The following is a 20226-nucleotide window of genomic DNA, read 5'->3' on the forward strand; positions in this document are numbered from 1 at the left end:
TTTCAATATCTCAAATTTAATATCTTAGTAAGTATAACCCAAATTCTAGCAACCTAAAAATAATGAAAGAGTATTATAAGTTGATTTTAGATAGAATGAGAAAATCAAATAAAATCCATGACACAAACATATAAATGACATATGAAGACATGAAAACAAATATAAATCATATTCATATTCATTGTAGACAATTTACATTTGTAAGAAGGGTCAATATAGTAAATATAGCTATAAAACATCTTGGATAACAAAGATAAATATAATATTTTCAAAATGTTGAGAAGGGTCAAGTGACCCTTGTGGGCATTAATTGGCTTCACCAATGATTAAATATTTTAAACCCCCACAATAAATAAATAAAACAGTCAAAATAATTAAATAAATAAAATGGTTAATTTTTTTAAACCTTTTTAAAATTCCAACAATCCCCCACAAGGTTTTTAAAATTTTACCATGACATAAAAAAACAATGAAAATATATATTTATATATGAGCAATATAATACTATGCAATAGGTGTAGGTGCCTTCAGGGCTTGAACCTTCACTTAGTGATGATAGTCTCCATTTGAGGAACTTGAGTGTACAAGGTATTGAACTCAGCACCTTTGACCAAACTTCAACATATCCACACATAGTATTGGTTGAGACTTGGATGCGGAGTAGCACTATTTATGGCCATGCGTTAATCTTGATTCTCATGAGAGTTACTAGAGAATAGCCCAATTCTCACAATCGCGGCCTCACAACATCTCTCACTTAGGTGAGTTCTCCAAGAGTACATGTGACCTGCACCCTGCGGGAGTTTGCCCGCCTCAAAACTCATTCAGGGATAAATCTCTTCGTCACATAAAATATCACTTTTGCCTTAGGAATGAGCAGCAGAATATCTCAAGGATATCTCCATAGTTTTATGAGTGCTATATGAGTCACGCAGTATAGATTGTTTCTACTACATTGAACTTCCTTCATGGGATCGCAATCATAGAAGTTGGGTTACCTCCCTTGGTGACTCGCTTACATGGGCTTAAGCACATCCCTCTCAACATTTTGCATTAATAGCCTCCTCCACGAGGCATGCATATATAATGTAGGTCATGTCTTTGTTCTCCATTTTTTGTGCGCTTTAAAACTGCATGTTATTAAAATATTTCCTACACACTCTTACACACAAATAATTAGTGGATTTCACCTCAGTATAATTGGAAATTATATACACATTGGTATACATTAAAATATAACGGAAATCCCACTATATATAAATTCATATAATTTGAATACCTCTCAAATATTGGTACTCAAATATGGGTCTTTGAAATTTTGAGTGCACCTGATGAAGCTATGAACAAACTATGCAATGCTTAATTGATTAAATAAATTTAATTATAAATACTAAGTATTTCAGGATACTCTTACTCCCTTTCTGTGCACTCCAAGTGGTTGAAATAATGTATCCAAGTTGAAATTGTATCTTGTCAATTCTCAATATGAACCTATATGGAAAGTTAAAAAATCATCATATAATAATCCAAAAATTGCAATAGAAAAGAAAAAAGGGAGGTTTGTGATGATTTTAAAATCTTTTATACTAGGTAATCTAGTATCCTTGTGCATGAAGATAATCAATTCGGTTGTTGTAGTCGGACTCTAGAATCTCTTCCCTTATTCCACTCCGTTCCGAAGAGTAACTAGGACCAATTCAGTCACGTTTTCATTCATTTGGAATCTGGGCTCTTCTACTTCATTTTTATTTACTTATTTTTTTATTATTTTTCCCTCTCTTTTCTTTTTTTATTTCTTTTTTTTATTTCCCTTCCATCATTCCTTAAGTCCCGACTAAGTTAGGTATTAGTATGGGTGTAGCAATTATATAACAATATTTTATATTTTTATCGAAATTGTACCATACTTCAAAAAATACTTTATAAATTTTTAAATTAATATATATTATATTTTGATCGATCTTACCAAAATCATCATTAGTTGCACACAATTTCATATCAAAATTGAAGATAAATTAGTCTCATAATAAACTTTCATAATGAAACAAATTTCACACAAACACAGTATGTTTGCCGATGAAATATAAAAATTATTGTGTTACTAAATAAATATAATGAATCTTTCACATGAGAGCATAAAGAAATTGAAAACACACTCAACATTGTGGGAAAGAGAAGTGAGAAAGAAATTGCGTGATTTCTCCATGTCACCAATTAACAAGAACAGTTTATACAATTTAATTATTATTATTTTGAAGGAAAGGAGTTTAATTAAATGATTGTTAGTTACCTCCAAAAAGCCTACGACAGTAAAGAAATGCAATTAGACTACATAAATGGGTATAATATTTTTCAATATAAAACAAAAAACTACTCACACATAAAGTTACAGCATTAAAGTTCCCTTTGAAAAAAAAAAAAAAATTAACTCCCACAAAAGAGGTCCACATGGTTTTAAAATAAATAATAATCATTATTATTATCAAAAGCAAATAACGTAAACATTTGAGGCCTAAAACAAATAAGATATATCCCAATAAAAGAGATATCAAAACTTATATAATAAATGTACAACATAACTTCAACTTTAAAGAGGAAATCAAAACCATTCAAGATTTGGAAAATTAAATTCAACATAAAATATGTATTGAAATTAGTTTTGAATTTTCAAATACCCAAAAAAAATTCCACCAATTACCCACATAGTTAAGGAAAAACTCAAACCCCACAAAGAAATTCTCAAAATATATATGAAGACTATACCAAAATTTTATTTATTTTTAAATTCATAAGATATGCCAACTCACAGTCATCTTGATAGTCAGTGTAAATATAATAGTAAAACCAACGAAAGCCTCCAAAAAAAATATATCTTAAAATGCCTAAAAAAATTTAGGGTTTGAAAGCCTTACATCAAAACTCAAAATTAAATGTCACTTACAGTGATATAATTTATCATTTTATTTCAGTTTTATATGGAATGTTTCACAATGTACACTCAGTGGCGGAGTCACAGTGGGGTTAATGGGGTCGCACGACCTCTTGGAAGCCATGAAAATCAGCTTAGACGTCCCTTGAAGTTGCTGGTGCGACCTCTTGGAGCTGCACACCAAGTGGTCGACGAAATGACTAAAAGAAGGAAGGTTTGCAGCTGGAGAAGAAGAAGGGAGGGTTTGCTGCGCAAAATCTGGGTAATTAAATACAACATAAATAAGTGATGAAAATTTGAAAAAATATATAGGCATACATGCACAAAATAGAATTGTCAAATTTAAATTCTCCATAAATGTAAAAGGATCTAATTCTCAACATTGATGTATCAAACAACTACTTCAAGCTTTTAATGTAGTGGATTGCCTCCCAAATCAGACCAAGGTATATTAAACTAATGCATTTATACTATATAAAAAAAACTGTTCGTTTTTCTCCCAAATTTAAAGCAATGACAGCTAAAAAAATAAAGAATAATTAGGCTGAATAAAACTTGCAATAATATCACATAGACTCTCTGCACGTTTTCGCAATAATTAATAACTATAAATGAAAATAAAGAATCAATATAAAAATTGAATACACATATAGACCAAATTAGATTTTGTATTCAAAACAATTAAACTACAAAAGAGCTGTTTGCAAGTTTTTTTTTTCTTTAAGGATACAATAATTGAACATCCAAATCAAATTTGTCTTCATAAAAAGTAAACTTAATTGTCTATTGACCAATAATTCTTACTAGGTACAAACACTGTCCATCTCATGTACCAAGGAAACTCAAATGCAAGAAACAAAACAACCAACCGATACTTTGAAACAATACTAGATTATATATAAAACCAAATTACACATAATTAACAAACTGTTATTATTGTTTTTTCATTTTGGTTTTCCAAAATTATGAACCAGTTTAAAAACTCAAAAAGGGCCAAATGGTTTATAGTTTATAATTCGGTTATAAAACATTTTGGTTGATTCAAAATTTACCCAATTTCTTTTATTTATATGCTATAACTTAAAGAGAGAGTTTCAGTAAATAAACCCTGGTTAAAATACAAAGAAAGATCAAGTTGATTTTCAGATATGTAAACATATAAGTGTTCATCATAAAAGATTAAGCATTTTTAAGATAAATACAGAAAACCATTCATATTTGTTTCTCTATGCTTAACGTAAATAAAAGTTATATGCTTAACGTAAATAAAAGTAGATTTATGGCTTTGGATTGAATTATATCAAAACTTATGACATTAGTATGGAAAGAAAACAATTTTAATCTAGAAAGGCTTTAGATTTTATGAAAAAATATAAGTTTCTTTTTCCATAAAGCCAAATATAAAAACATTTATATTATAAATAACTTATAAACAAATTGAAAAACTTTTAAGGTACAATGAAATTGAAGAAAACAAAATAATAGGTAAGTAAAAGCAAAATAAATAATAAGTAAGAAGGTGAGTTTGGTACGGTAAAGCACGCCAAAAACGTTGTTTTAAAACCTTTGTAGCCTCCCTACGTGCAGGTACTGATGGTCTACAAGACTCCAAGATACAACCCTTTGTACACAAACTCAAGATCTATTATGAGCATGTTCATAGAAGGATATAGGTATTCAAGTCACAGAACCATTGCCAAAATAAAAATATAAAGTATAGTATATATATAAAAGTATAAAAGGAGAGAATTAGTTTGTGGTCTGCGATATTCTGACGGTGTATTGTAGTTGTTTTAAATGTGAAGGAGGAGTGGCCGTCCAAGAATATGTAACCTTCACTAACCAGAAAATTAAGGCATTCAAAATAGAAATACAACCTGAATATTAAATATTTATAACCCTCCCAATAAATAAAATAAAATAGCTAAAATAATTAAATAAATAAAACGGTTAAATTTTTAAAATCTTTTTAAAATTCCAACACATTTTAGGTCTTTTATTCATATATGATGTCATATCGAAAATCTAGCACGCCACAATGTATATCCACATATACACATATGGTTCTAAGCTTTCCTTTAATGTTTGTCATTAGAAGCCTATTAGATAATGCTTAACGTTGTTGGTTAGTCAAATCTGGCTACCCCATATACCGGCAAAAATGAAATATATCACAAGGCTGTTGGGCCACCTAAAGCCGAAGGATCAAATTATGGAACGAACATCAAACCATATTTGATGTGAGTTGCTTTGAATTATCAGGAGAATCTATTTCAATTATCATTGCATTATTAGCTTAGCTCAGGTCCAAAAGCTTAAAGAACACTTGTTTTGGCATCAACTAGATTGACTTCGACGAAGAGAAAATACTGTGGTCGACTTGATTAGAAAACTTGACATTATTGCAATAGAGATCTCAGGAGTTTCAGGGCTGGCAATTCCTTTCATCTGAATGTCATTTTAATCTATGTAGTGGACTGTGGGGGTAATTATAAGACTTGTAATGTGTTTAAAACCCCTTTATTAGTAAGAAACTTTAAAATTATAACATTTTCAAAATTCACAACAAAAAAAATTAAAAATTAAACACAAGAAAGCAACTCCAAATTAAAGAAAATACAAACATATTTCTGAGGTTTAGTTGCATAATGTAAGTGGTTCTAAAAGATAAAAATCTTTATGCCCCCTCGTATTTTCCATTTCTTTTCCTCTTTCTGTTATGAGGGCCCTATGAACCCGAGTGGATAAGGCGTGCTTAATGCAAACTCACACGCTACCTAGCGCAGATTTGACTAAATCAATCTTGCTCACTTCACTTAGCTTAAACTACATCACAAAACAATCACTTTGAGTGGATAAGGCGTGCTTAATGCAAACTCACACGCTATCTAGCATAGATTTGACTAAATCAATCTTGCTCACTTCACTTAGCTTAAACTACATCACAAAACAATCACTTTAATACTCTGCTTAGTTAGTTACAAGCTCATCTTACAAGACTCGGCAAATTAATGCACTCTTTCATCATAGACCAATCATCTTTCATGCATCAGCATAGGTGAAATGTCAACAATCCGATAGCCCACAATTATTAGATAGCCCAAGAGGTCGTGGCCCATGGTGTTCTTGTTCTATACATTGAAAAGGACCATAATCATGTCTCAGAAGAATCTTTCTCAGTTTATTTGTATTTTAATCGCTTGCTCGGAGATTATTTTCAGCCATTAATGCCTTATGAGATTCATTGGAATCAAGGGCTGACATCCATCAGTGTATGGTCGACTATTCCTAACATCTCTTAAGGCATCTCTCACTTTTGTTTTGTTGGTGTAAATGTAAACTAGTGAACAAATTAGCGTGCTATACATGTTCTGGATCCTCTTTTTCATTATTGCATTTCATTTTCAAGAGTTTGAAAGTAGGTCCTAGTTGCTTGAATGCACGAGGGGCATACCAACTCTGCTGCACTTCATATGGAAATTAATTAAGATAGCACCATCAAAATTCAAAAGGTTAATCTTCATCTTGTGAAGCCATGAGATACATCTAATATTTTGTTTATAAGTGATAAGGTTGACAGCTACTTTTGGAAAACGATCATCTATAATTCTGGTAAACACACGCTCAACATAATATTCTAGGACGACTTGAGAGTTGAGAAACAATATCCTTATGATTTTTTAAGGTGTCAAAATTATGGCAAGTATATTCGTAATTTGTACAACTCATGGTGCACAAACAAACCCTTTTTTTTCCGTCATCGTTGGAATTATTATCGATTTTATTAAGTTTTGAACTTTAATTCAAGCGACATGAGATGAAATATAACAAATGATAAATCTTAGTTCATAAGTTCAATTATTTATATATAAGTACAAAGAAAAAACTAATAATATTAGGGTTCGAGAAAGTTAGTTGTTTCTGCTAAAATATTTTCAATGGGCGAACAACCAATTGTGGGCTAATTGTACAACTCAATTTTGAAAGAATCATTAACCATCAAGTTAGTTTAAGCTCATGCACTGGCTAGATGTTTATTAAAATTTAGAGTATTGAGATCTCTCTTTTAGATCTTGTACATATAATGATTGCAGTCCAGCCCCAGCCTATACAATAACTATGTTATACTCCAAATAAAGCTTCTGCTGAATTTGATATTTGGCAGATGAGGAATTAATTGCTGCAGCTCTACCACTCATTCCTTCTGATACAACATGAACACCTCGGGATTCTGTTTTTGTTTATTTTTTATTTTTATAAATTTTATTTTGTTAACAACATTAAATTCTAGAAAATATTATTTGTAATCTATGTAATTCTGTTTTTGTTTATTTTTTATTTTTATAAATTTTATTTTGTCAACAACATTAAATTCTAGAAAATATTATTTGTAATCTATGTAATTCTGTTGAAGAATATGAAGCTCCATATCAAAAACTTGATCAAATATATATAGTGAACGGCCCCATTACTATTGACATCTAGACTTTTTGTATAAAACTCCACACATGTCAAATATCCAAGTTGTTAAGTTGCAGACAGTTATGATGTTGTTAGTAGTAGGTTATGAATTCGTTTATCTGAAATCTTAATATAATATCAGAGCGGGCCGGTTAAGGCCTCTTTGAGGATTTACAGAGGGGGTCTTAGCTCTTTTTGGTTTTTACAGATTACCCACGAAGATGAGTTGTTGGCAGCTAGACTCAAACTTAGGTCTTGATAGTCAAAAGAACGATCCTTGTCAACTCAACCAACCCTAATAAGCTATAAATGAGATATTTTAATTGTTGCAACCTATATATGTTAATTTTGAATTATTTTTGACTGAATTGATGTGATATAAAAGAAAAGTATTAGATTCCAAAACTCTTTTTTTTTTTTTTTTTTCATTTTAATTTGCTCAAGTGAAATCCCAAAAGCCAAAATAAACATATAATAAGCAAGGAACTTAGGTGTTGGACCCCAATAAAGGTTGCAAGGGGAAAAGTGATTCATTTGTCTTGTAGTGCCACAGTTATCCTTCCACTCATATACGTCGGTCTCTGTTGGGTCCCACATTTCTAAAGCCTTCATTTCTACTCTGACACCAAATATAATCCCGAAGCCGACAACAACGTGGTTGGCCTTGGATCCGCCACGTGTCAATGAAATCTCCAGGGTCGCAATTGTGCACCATGAAGCCAGTTGTCCATTTTGTGCAAGTGCCAACTAGCTTTAGTAAGTTCTTCTTTTGCGTAGGGTGGGGTATTAGAATTCTTCCTGAAAGAGATAAATTTGATATGATTTGCTTTGTTTTGATTTAGAACTCCTGTTAGAAGTACACTATCGCATACTAATTGTGATTGTTGATACATTTTGAGTTTTACATGTATTAATAATCAAGACTAAAATAGGCATGTACGCAAAATTGACGTAAGTTCTTCTTATAGAGTTTAAATGTTTTATCATTGAAGCTAAAAATTATCATAATTATAAGTGTAGTGTTAAGAAGAATGATACGATAGCCGATACAAGCTAGCATGAGTTAATTCTAATCATTAATTCACTCTAAATTCTACATGTATCAACAATTAAAAATTAAAACATGTGGAGTGTGCGATTGATCTTAGCACTTCTCATAGGGTTGCAAAGGCTTCATTATTGAAGCTAAAAATCATCACAGCTATATGATGACAAACGTTTGAGATTTTTAGCTTTGAATGACAAAATATTATCTCCAATAATATGAACAAGTTTGGAAATACCTTGAAAAACAAACAATAACCAATTAAAATGGTGTTTAATAATAACAAAAATCCCAGCCTGTAAAGTGAGGGCCACATCATTGGGTCCAGTCCATGCTTGAACTACTGGCCAGTAAGCAATCAATTTGTATTGGCTGTATTACATATAGGCTGATATATATACACATAGAAAGGATGAATTTTGATTCGATGGCTTTCAGTTCAGGGATAGTTGACCGACGGCTACTTTGCCATACACTCAACAGTGATGGCCCGATGGATTCTATGTCTTCTGGAGTTTGGTGCAAGTAAAATTCATACCAATATTCCACACATTCTATAGTACTGTAAAATCACAATCAGCAACCTTACTATTCTTTTGGAATGTCATGGCATGGATGAATGGATGAATGAGTTTGGCACCATTTGCATCCACACAAACTTGTAAGGTTCACGCTATTATTTGGAATCATTTGCATAATCAAATTGCAGAACTATCACAATACCAAACAAATAATCTGCAAGTTAACGCTTATCGATGATCATCGTATGTCGACGCATATCAACCATGTAGGTAATCGTGGATGCTACTTCCTGATTTTATTTGTGAGAGTATAAAGAGTAGCTAGGTTAACTAGTTTATGTTGTTAACTTTCCTTAGAATGATATAACAATTAATTCATATACAGGTCTCATTTAGATCCAATAGTAGAGTTAATAAGATTCTACTATGTCAAGAGTTCGATTCTCTTCATTGTAGCGAACAAAAAAACAGTAAGGTAGGATCGTTACAGAGTATGCCACCCACACAATAGTTAGTCCAAGTGGAATAATTTCTGTAGTAGTAGAAAGATTAACAAGATTAAGAAAAGGATCATTGTTAATTAAAGAGGGGAGATTAAGAAAGAAGAAGCGCGAAAGAAGAATACAAACTGTTGGGGTAGGGCCTAGCTGAAAGCTTGCCATTAGCTGGATGGAAAGCAAAGTTGTGATGGAACTTTCCAATGGGAAGCAACAGTCGTAATCACTAATCTTTCCTCAGTCTCCCAACTCTCTGTGTGTGTGTGTGTGTATATATATATAACAGCCCACAACAAGCCCTTCATCATCTAAAATCTCATCCATATTATTAATTCCTTTTAATCACAAAGTAGTCTGATTTTGTGCTACAAATTATTATGGCCCTATACCCCTCTTTGAGAAGCCTCATTGCTTCTCTCTGCTTTTGTTTTCTTGCTTTTTCTCTCTCAGCTTTTGGACGACCAGCCACTTTTCTGCAAGATTTCCAAGTCACATGGTCTGATTCTCACATCAGGCAAATCGATGGAGGGAGGGCCATCCAACTCATTCTTGACCAAAATTCTGGTAAATATATATGTATATAAAATAGTGGGGTCGACTTATTATATTTAGTAATGGTTTAAAAAAAGAAGTTTGGTTGAATTGGGTTGTCCTCACAAAGCATGACAAAACAATGAGTGGTTTCTAAATTCTAACATTTGAGATTTGGCTGTTAAATTTGATGCATTTCAGGATGTGGGTTTGCCTCCAAACGCAAGTACTTGTTTGGGCGTGTGAGCATGAAGATCAAGCTCATCCCTGGAGATTCTGCTGGAACTGTCACTGCTTTCTATGTAACTTCACAGACTAAAAAAACCCAAAATGAATATTTGGGTTTCTTGGTTTTTGGGGAATTAATATTTGCTTTGGATTGGTTTTTGTTTGGCAGATGAACTCAGACACAGACGCAGTGCGTGATGAGTTAGACTTTGAGTTCTTGGGGAACCGGACTGGGCAGCCTTATACAGTCCAAACCAATATATATGCTCATGGGAAGGGTAATAGGGAGCAAAGGGTCAACCTCTGGTTTGACCCTTCTGCAGATTTCCACACTTACACAATACTCTGGAACCATCACCATATTGTGTAAGCTAACAAGACCATTAACCATGAACAATATTTTATCTTTCGGACATGTTGTTAGACTGGTCAGACGTCTCATCTATCACAGTATGGCAAGAGAAAATTACTCCACTAGACATAATAATATTGGTTTATTTATTTATTTTATAATAACTGTTTTGAATTTGGGCTAATTTGGTGTCAATGTGATTGTCGGTGGTGCAGTTTCTATGTGGATGAGGTGCCTATAAGGGTGTACAAGAACAATGAAGCCAGAGGAGTTCCATACCCCAAGCTCCAACCCATGGGGGTCTTTTCAACATTGTGGGAAGCTGATGATTGGGCTACAAGAGGAGGGCTTGAGAAGATAAACTGGAGCAGAGCTCCTTTCTATTCTTACTACAGGGATTTTGATATTGAGGGGTGCTCTGTGCCAGGACCGGCCAACTGTGCCTCAAGCGCCACTAACTGGTGGGAAGGGACTGCCTACCAAGCACTCAGTGCCCTTCAATATAGAAGATACAGGTGGGTTCGTATCAACCACATGATCTACGATTACTGCACTGATAAATCCCGGTACCCGGTAGCCCCACCGGAGTGTCTCGCGGGGTTCTAAATCAGAGCCAATTATACCAAACAATCCATGTCGGTGGTACGTACATTTATGTGTTCGGGAATATGGAAAAATCTTTTGTGTGTATGTATATGTGGATGAAGTCTAAGTCTTTTAGAAGTGAGCAAATGTCAATTTCTACTTGTGGTTGTATGTGTCTGTGTACCCAGCTCGCATTATTGTACCAATAAGGCTCCTGCGTTATTGTGAAAAGGATATGTCTTTTAAATCTATTATCAGTTTTCAATTGTGAATAAAAATCTGTGCTTATTTTTAACTGTTGAAGGACAAAATTTGGTCCATTCTGACACGAGCCAAGAAAGAAAATTGTGGAAACAAACAGAGGTTGATTTGATTTAGTAGTACTACCGTACCAGACTGAGCTGAACTAAGTATGTAACATATGGTCCTATGATGTATACTTCGTTTGTTCTCTAGATATCTTTAGAGCAGCGTCGAGCTTAGTGGTGCGGTGTGATGATCATGATCGTTAATGTATTGGGAGTTCCATATACATTAATAGTCAGTGCATTTGGAGCTTAATCGTCTCACCGTAGCATTCTTTATAGCTTTAACGTTCTAAGGAGAGTAAGTGCATGACCTATTCGTCCCTGAAATAGTCAAATGGTTCTTCAAGTGGGGCTCATTAGCTAGCTAGCAAAAGCCATAAATACCACAAAGATGGTCCCATGGTGAGTAAGGGTCAGAGTCAGTTGTTGCATGCACGCATGACTCACGCATGACTCCAAAACATGTCACTCCAACCATTGGGCCATTAGAAGCTGAATACTCACAACAATGAATAATCCACTAATATCCATTTGGGTGATCTCTATATGGTCAATCAACAAAAAAAGTTCAAATCCAACATGAAGAAAGCAAAATTGACAAATTGAAAACAGTAGGGCAAAGCATCCAACCGCATCGAGCGCTTACAACATAAAGTGTGGAACCCGCAAGCAAACAATCAATAGGTCGCTGAATTTTTCTTGCCTACAACTGGTTTTGTATGTTGAATCCAAAGAAATTGCAACATTTTCATAATGATGTGGGGAGGCCTAAATAACAAGGGACCCCAAATCCCAACCGGATCGATAAGGGGCATTAAAATGAGGGGCCATTCTGTGATGATTGATAATTGAGGGATTAAAAAGTTTGTTTGGAATGGCACATCTTCTCTGACTTGGTTGGTTAGTACTAGTAGCATGGATTAGGACCACCACAAGAAGAATAGTGCAAATGTACCTCAACAAAACGTGGTTTGCTGCATTCCATAGAGGAGCAACCTGATGGTCTACCTGTTGGTATCAATTTAAAGGTGCTTAGACACAAGGCATATACAAGCAGCCGATAATATATGAATGCTTTGGCAACCAAACAAAAAGAAAAATGTTCATTTGGTATAGAGGGTAAGTAAAGTTACTCTTTTGGTTTCAAGTGAACATGCACAATGGATAAGGTTTAGACAGCGTATTATGCATAGAAAACAACTATTTAGCATTTGATAAGTCATCTTGTTCGATATATATAAAGTAAAATACAACTTTCCGAGTTTTGGTCTTCACATTTCCACAGTGGTACAAATTTACCATAAAGAATTAACAGCCTTTGGACTTCAAGGATGTGCATAAGAAATGAGGAAATCAAATTATTAGAAGGTATAGAAGACCTAGCTTACTTCTTCATGCTGTCGATTTTCACTGCAACTGGTTCTGAACAGTATGGACAACTTCCAAATAGAACATCAAATGACCTGTAATGAAAGTACACATAAATATCATACCTCAAGTATCCATAAAAGGAAGCCTACGTTTACCACTGTAGGTTATGCATTCACATGGCCGACAGATGCGGCCCAAATAATTCTTAATGTCAAACTGTTCTGACGATTAAAAGAATTGTTGTGGTCCTGATAGTTCCCATTTTCTGCTTGTATATAAATAATTGCTGTGCCTCCTAGTGAAATGCTTTAATAAAAGATTTCAATTGGAGAAGTGCACGTAATCTTTTTTATCATATTATAGTTAAAATGCACACTACATTATTGAACTTGAAATATGCCATATTAATCTCAACCCACAGTTTCTGTTACAAAATATTACAAAAGACAACTAAGGCTACATTCATGCATAAACCAGCAGAAGTTAACTGTGATACAAGAAACTTAACATACTGCCTTGTTGTGGTGATAGAACGCAACCAGTCCACAAGACATATGCTATGGAAAGCCCTTTTGCAACTGGTATTGTCGCATGTATAGTCAGTCCCAGTTCCACTCTTATGTCTGAGCTCTTCATCTACATTAACACTGCTAAATCAACGACTGAAAAACTTGGTAAACATCTAAGAATGCATGTAGAGGATTACCAATTGGAAGACTCTGAGCATAACAAATTCCGCATTCAACTTGCTGCTCATTCTTCTGGACATCAGGGGGAATTGGCAGTTGAGTCTCCAAAAGACATTTAAGATTTTCTAGAAATTGTTTGTCTTTTATCCTGTGCAATCACACAAAAGATATACTTATATCACTCAGTCCTCTCTCTCTCTCTCTCTCTCTCTCTCTCTCCATAACAAACTTATCCCTATTCTAGAAATTTTATTTTTCCCAACCTTTAAGCGAGGTTGATGTAGAGTTCATTAAAGAAAAGCCAGGTGTCATCAAAATTAAGCGTACAAATAGACAAATATATTCATGAAAAAAGATGATTTGGCGGTAACACAGCCAGAAAATTCCTATTTAGATTACTTTTAAATACAAGTACCAAAAAATACAGATTGAAATACAAGGAAGGGATGGAATGTTATACCATCTTTTGCTATTTCTTCGCCATCTATTTCTCAACAAGTTCACAATTGGACCTGAACCAATAAAACGACATCTGACACAACTTGATATTCGTATTGAATGAAGAGCAAAAGCTAGAAGGTAGTAGCTCTAGTAACTTATTGGAGATAGAATCTCACTCTGGTAAAGATCTAGGATCAAAGGCATTAATAGACAACATGATGAAGCAATCATTTCCTGTGAAACAAAAACCTCAAAAGACTTGACACTGACAAACAGAAGGAAGAAGAGTTATCAATACTTATGAAGAAGATGCTTCACCCATATTGATCTGGCGATAGGATACGGCAGGAGATGCTTGTTTAGGATCAATAACCCAAAGGGACCTGTCAATATCATCCAAAGTAGACCAAAATGCCTGAAGCTTCTCCAGATGCTGGATACAAGAATAAGTTATTGATAGCTTTTAGCAAAGATAAGAACACAAGAAAACAACTTGACAATTAAGATAGATGAAGTCTATAAGTGGCAACTAGAATCAACTAATGCAACATCTCTCAAATGTATTTTGAAGGGAAAAAAAAATTGAATACCTTTTTAAACTGCAGCACCACATCTTTCAATCTTGAGTGTGTTGACCATTTTAAATCAAACATATATGGTACATCCTGAGAAATAAACTTAAATCTTATTTCTGCCTCAAATGGAAAACTTAACAATGCAGAAGATTAGAGAAGACATACTGCTGAAATTGAAGGAGGCCATTTAGGATGGGTTTTATCCAATTGAATCTCAATAATATGCATTCTCCCCTTGCCATCTCTGGTAATCAGATTAACAAAAGATTGAGCCCACTACATGATTAAGACAGTATAAACATGTGCAAAATGGCAGAAATGAATGCCAAAAAGGTTATAAAAAAATGAAGAATGGCAGAAACTCATGTTGCATGGCCAAAAAAGGAAATTTTACCAAACAACTAATTGCAACAACAGCCTAAATGTTCAGGAAGATTTTTTTGCTAAACAACATGGTGTTAAAAGAAAATTCCGAGGATAACCTAAGATAACACTATTGTATTAAACGATCTACTCTGAAAAGTGTTAGAAGTTCAAATCTGATTCTTGGAAAATTAAACTTTTCTTATCATAATTTTAGGGTTTAATACTCCACAAGCACCGAGGATAAACATTTTAGAATTTCCTTAGTACTTCATTGATATATAAAATTTAATCTACTGATGAGAATTAAGGATTAAGAAAAACACAGTTCTGAACTCAGTAACCCTTTAACCAAAAAATAGAACTCGGCAACCCAAGAAATAATATCCAACACAACACTTGCCTTCAGATAAAGCGTGTTTACTCTACTTCACACTAACCAGATTGCTAGTCCACGACACAAATACAATCTTGAAACTTTTAATAAGTTGATAATTGCATAACATGTTTACAGCATTAAATATTTATTCGGACACAAGACAAAAGATGTTTGGCAGCACTATTTCATTTCTCAAAACTAAATATCTCCACTTCCTTCTTATATTGAAATCACTATAACTAATCTGAAAAAACCAGATATCCTTGGCCCATGTAGAGAAATTCTCAGCATATTCGAAGAACCAAAGAATTCTTTTTCCTTTTTATCAAATGCAAAATGAATAAGAAAACAATAGTGATTGGATACTGAATGGGAACAAGAATATCTTACAAGATCCGAAAGCTGAGAGATGTTAGATCTCCACCGAACCTCACCAGATGCTCCCATCCAACCTCCTCTATCTACATTCACATGATGATCAAGTTAATGATAAGCGGCAATGAAGGTTCTTATGTTACCAAATGTCATAGAAAATCCAAAGACATTAATAACTAACAACTTTCACAAATGCTTTTAATCGTATACTGAAACAATTCTATGAGCCTTCACATTAGTTGCTTGTATGGTGAGCATCAAGATACAGGTTCATATGAGAAAATAATTAGCAACTGCTGCATTCAGAATCTTAAACAGGTTCTTATTCATACCTCCGGCGTTTTCCTAATTCCAACGGGAAATAAAATCATGAGTGAATTAAAGGAAATAACAATTGAAGCAATAGTGTGTAGCTGGCCTCTCCGAACCCAGCCTTGTTCAGGAAGGAAAGGTGAGCCCTTCACAATGGGGATTCATGGAATTTGTACTCAACGTGAAAATAAATTATTCTACACAAAATAGCTGTGGTGAACGATCCATGAGTTCAAATGCATAGATTTTCACTAACCCAAAAACATTTTAAAATTTACTTTTGGTCCTTAGAATGAGCATTTAGCACCCATAATATTTTAGACTCCAAACATTTAAAACATAAATACTTCAAAATGCTAGACCAGATGTGATAACCCTGCAGTATAAAATGATACTTTGTTCCAGGAAATTGGTATTTGTGTGGCAAAAGATAATGGGTTCAAATGACTGTCCAAGTCACCTCTGAGTACACTGCACGGTAAAAGGTAGACGCTTCGACCATTTCTCTGCATCTCCTCTGCTCAGCACATTCCTGCGCTCAAGAACAGTTTGGATGATGCATACATAGATAAACTCAGAGACATATACAGTATAACATATATAATTATAATTATACTGGATATTGGCTCCAATGGATGAGCAAATGAGCTTAATTTTGAATTTCTTAGTTCATGAACTAAAACAAAAGCTTCAGTTCTCTAAAAATAAAAAAAATTATTACAACCGAGAAGGCGCATCACGGTACATAAACATGGGGGAATTTTAGCAAACAGTTGGTGCGCTTTATCTTTATCTTTACTTGCAGATACAACCAGCCACCAAAAGAGAAATAGAGCAGAAGAAGAAGTACCATTTGATTCGGAGAGGGAAAAAAAACTCAAGAACAGATTGCAGGCAGGCACCGTGGATTAGGAAATGATAGCATTGCAAGAACTGGCAAATGATTCCATCCTTGGACCATTTTCATACGAATGATCGGGCCCAGGCCTTACCCATTAACCAAAATTGATTTCAGGCTTCTGACTGGGCTATTGAGCTAGGCCCGTTATGGAGTATTTGAGTCTAGAGAGTGGCTCAAGTATTTAACCAGTATTCATTCAGAAGGTACTAAACCCTCTTTTGAGCTCATCTCACAAATTCATCCCATGATTTATTGTTTGGTCCTCATCTACAAAAAGATCAGTTTTTTTTAATATAAAAAATACAAGCGATATTTGGGGATGAGAATTTTTTCACCCACACACTGTCAAGGTGTTATGAGAGTTCGAATCTGAGACCATTAATTTGCAAGTCAAGACCATTTCCACTCCCGTTAACAAAAGATCAATTGTTTAGCTAATAAATTAAACGGGTAATTTTTCAAGGTGATTTTTCAATTTTATTTTCACATCCATTTTACCAGTCTCATTTTAATTATATTTTTCTTCAACTGTCAACAAAGGTTTTTTTTTTCTTCTTCTTTGGTAGATGGTAGGGCATTTGTGTAGGAGGGTTTGGTTATTGATACGGAAACATGTTGTGTTCAATCATGTTGATGTCTTCGACCAAAAAAATAATGTTCATGACGTGTCGTACAAAATTATACCTAAATCAAACAAAACGCATTAGAGCTAATTAACTCATTCATAAAGTATAAAAAGCTATAAACGAATATCATGCATAATATGAATAAAACATCTTACAATGCATATATCCAACAAACGTAAACAAATTCAAAAAAAAAAAAAAAGTAAGTTGAGAATAAATAAATCATAGTCTAAAAGAATTTGTAAAAGTTTAAAAAGAAAGACAAAGAAAGCACCTTCCATCCATAAAGGTTTAGCTTCTGCTAACCATATTGCAAACATATAGAACTTTATATATCTGAACTTTCGAAAGATCCTGTTGGCCGGATGTATTTCCAATCGGTGAACCTTTGGGCGGTGGATCGTACACCAAATCTCAGTCGAATACTTCTTTAAAAACCTCCAAATCTCGACTTCTTTAACTTTCTTTGCAGAGAGCCTTTATTCGTTTTTATTTTCTAATAGTAATTGTCCTTGAGTATATTAGGAGCAGGATATATGAACCATTCATCAATTGAAGAAGTCACGAATATGACAAAGAAGGATTGAGAATGGGATACTAGAGTTAGAAGTCGGAACCATTCTAATACCCATTTCGGATAACAATAGTCTCAAGTCAATAACGCTCGAACAATGATTTACAACAAATTTAACACAAGATAGCAACGAATAAGCCGTCTTATTTAATTATGTTCGGCACTAGTCTAGGTGTTTCATTTAGCCCTCAATTATTTAAGATGAGATGACAACTAGGTCGGCTTCCACGTATTTAGAACAGCACCCCATTCTGGTTATCCATAAATGAAACATTTTCCAGACCCTATAATAATCGTAAGCTATAGTACCTATAACAAGCAACAAGCAGTACTAGTCAAACCGACATATGTTCCTGTCTTCAGACTGAGGAGCCAAATCAACCCAAATCAAACCAAAAAAAGTCTCTATACATGTTTAGGTACGTTAATGTATTTATGTGGCATATTGTACTGACTCACGCGTGTACTTGCTAACTATAGTCACAAGCTGCCTATGAATATCATCATGATTGATGGACATGTTTTGCTTATTTTTCTTCTCCTTACTGCTGAGTCATATGAGATGAGGGGCACCATCCCATACTTGTTATGTTTCCTTTACATATATACGTACCCATACTCAAGTTTGAATTTTAATTTCTTTTTTTGGTTTTTAATATAAAAATCAGCTCATGGAATTTGGGATGGTTTTTTTGGGTAGAATTTGATCTATATTTATTTATACTTAAATTTGGTTATTTACTATTGAATGTGATTTTATTTAACATGAAGCATTATTAGACTTTTTTTTTTTTTTTTTTTTATGATAGAAAAAACAAAAGTTGAGTGAAGTGTTTGCTCCAAAAATTTGAGCTCTTTGACTTGAATCATGAACATGTTATTTAGGACCCTACGTTTCAGATTACAGTAACATGAGGTTTTGCACGCCCTAAATTATATTGATAGTGCCAATTTATTCCCTAACTCTTTTTTTTTTCCATCCAAATTTCTCCTATGAACTATATAAAGCCGGTCAATTCATCCCACTATCATATTTTTAACAATTTCATCCAAGATGTCGTCAAATGAAGCCACGTGATGATTCACTTTTGAAGACCTCTAACTTATTTCACGCCTCAGTCATTTCTCATCGAGACTAACCGCATTACGAAAACTTATGGCCAACACATTTTACAAAGAAAAGAAAACACCTCCGAAATAACCAATCCAAATAAAAACAAACTGGAAGATTAATTTAACTTAAACTTGCGTAAGTGATGTAGAATTTTGTGAAGTTAGGTAATTCTAAAAATCAAGTTGAACAAATCCTTATATAAACTCCACGGGCCGACAATGCATCCAATACAAGACATGTGTATTCAGGTCCATTTCTTTATTAACTTACGTATGTGCACACGTAGATTGAATCTATAATTAGAGAAAATATTAAAACACCCAAAGCTTTTATAAAGCAAATGACCCTACTGGTTTTGCCCTTTCAAATAATTTGATTATGATTTTCTCTTAAACAAAGGATGTCCCCTCACCATCCCCCACATAGTCGACAACAAAACCAAGCAATCCTCCTAAAAATAGCATTAACAACCAAAAATCTCTCTTAAAGTAGCAAAAAGAAACTATCAAAAACTAACAAATATAAATATATATGTATATATAGTTGTTGTATAACAGGCATAAAGCTTTCACACTCTTTACCAATCAAAGCTAAAATAATTCAACTTTGGAATTCAAAGGGGGGAGGGAGTTGAAGGGTTCGCAGATGGATGGTGATGATTGTGACAGAAAAAAATGGGTGATGAAAGTGATGATGAGAGCCCATAAGACAAAGGAGTTTTCCCGGAAAGTGCACTCTTTTCCTGGAAAGTTCCCCTCATGATTTAATTGGTCCACACTCCACACCATCCATTATGAGTGATGTGTGGACTTGTTTTAGCAATACCTTTCTCATCATTCATCATAGCGTGCCTATAACGTAAACATATGTAATGTTTTTTTCCTTTGCCCTAATCAATCTGGACCGTCCATTTGATCCTTCCATTATTGAAAAAGGTAGAATACATATATATGGGGTTTTAGGAATTTTAAGCCATGGGAAGGCAAAGGTGGGTTGGGGTCCATCCATCAAATGGGAAGAAGAAGTAGAAGAAGAGTCTGACTTTGATA

At 33.9% G+C, this 20226-nt stretch overlaps 2 protein-coding genes across 8 annotated transcripts; one reads left to right on the forward strand and one right to left on the reverse strand.

Annotated features, from left to right (window-relative positions):
- Window positions 1-9584: 9584 nt before the first annotated feature.
- LOC103335781 (putative xyloglucan endotransglucosylase/hydrolase protein 7) lies at window positions 9585-11444 on the forward strand. Its single transcript, XM_008238809.3, has 4 exons — window positions 9585-10017; window positions 10186-10286; window positions 10382-10578; window positions 10780-11444. The coding sequence occupies exons 1-4, from the start codon at window positions 9831-9833 to the stop codon at window positions 11168-11170; spliced, it is 876 nt and encodes a 291-aa protein (XP_008237031.1). The 5' UTR covers window positions 9585-9830; the 3' UTR covers window positions 11171-11444.
- LOC103335791 (zinc ion binding protein) lies at window positions 10780-16960 on the reverse strand. Of its 7 annotated transcripts, none has more exons than XM_016795532.2 (12): window positions 16708-16830; window positions 16423-16494; window positions 15666-15736; window positions 14699-14777; window positions 14549-14623; window positions 14277-14391; window positions 14135-14192; window positions 13978-14049; window positions 13535-13665; window positions 13341-13464; window positions 12846-12920; window positions 10780-12465 (listed from the first exon to the last, which is right to left on the reverse strand). In XM_016795532.2, exons 1-12 carry the CDS (start codon window positions 16813-16815, stop codon window positions 12462-12464), a joined length of 984 nt encoding a protein of 327 aa, XP_016651018.2. In that variant the 5' UTR covers window positions 16816-16830; the 3' UTR covers window positions 10780-12461. The 7 variants fall into 7 exon arrangements, with proteins under 7 accessions (XP_016651018.2, XP_088900750.1, XP_088900756.1 ...); XM_089044624.1 differs by having other exon boundaries at window positions 13336-13464; XM_089044630.1 differs by lacking the exons at window positions 10780-12465; window positions 12846-12920 and having other exon boundaries at window positions 13209-13464; window positions 14699-14809; window positions 16813-16960.
- Between the last annotated feature and the right edge of the window lie 3266 nt (window positions 16961-20226).

Source organism: Prunus mume, linkage group LG1 (genome assembly GCF_029339155.1).
Source record: "Prunus mume cultivar Tortuosa linkage group LG1, ASM2933915v1, whole genome shotgun sequence".
NCBI lineage: Eukaryota > Viridiplantae > Streptophyta > Magnoliopsida > Rosales > Rosaceae > Prunus > Prunus mume.

Excerpts from the sequence above, each read along its gene's own strand:
- LOC103335781 (XM_008238809.3), top strand. The coding sequence starts at position 9,831 with ATGGCCCTATACCCCTCTTTGAGAAGCCTCATTGCTTCTCTCTGCTTT. Across the intron at positions 10,018-10,185 it reads CATTCTTGACCAAAATTCTG|GATGTGGGTTTGCCTCCAAA; the intron begins GTAAATATATAT and ends GATGCATTTCAG. Across the intron at positions 10,287-10,381 it reads GAACTGTCACTGCTTTCTAT|ATGAACTCAGACACAGACGC; the intron begins GTAACTTCACAG and ends TTTGTTTGGCAG.
- LOC103335791 (XM_089044622.1), bottom strand. The coding sequence starts at position 16,815 with ATGGTACTTCTTCTTCTGCTCTATTTCTCTTTTGGTGGCTGGTTGTAT. Across the intron at positions 14,624-14,698 it reads GGCCTCCTTCAATTTCAGCA|GATGTACCATATATGTTTGA; the intron begins GTATGTCTTCTC and ends TTTATTTCTCAG. Across the intron at positions 14,392-14,548 it reads TGGTGCTGCAGTTTAAAAAG|CATCTGGAGAAGCTTCAGGC; the intron begins GTATTCAATTTT and ends TCTTGTATCCAG.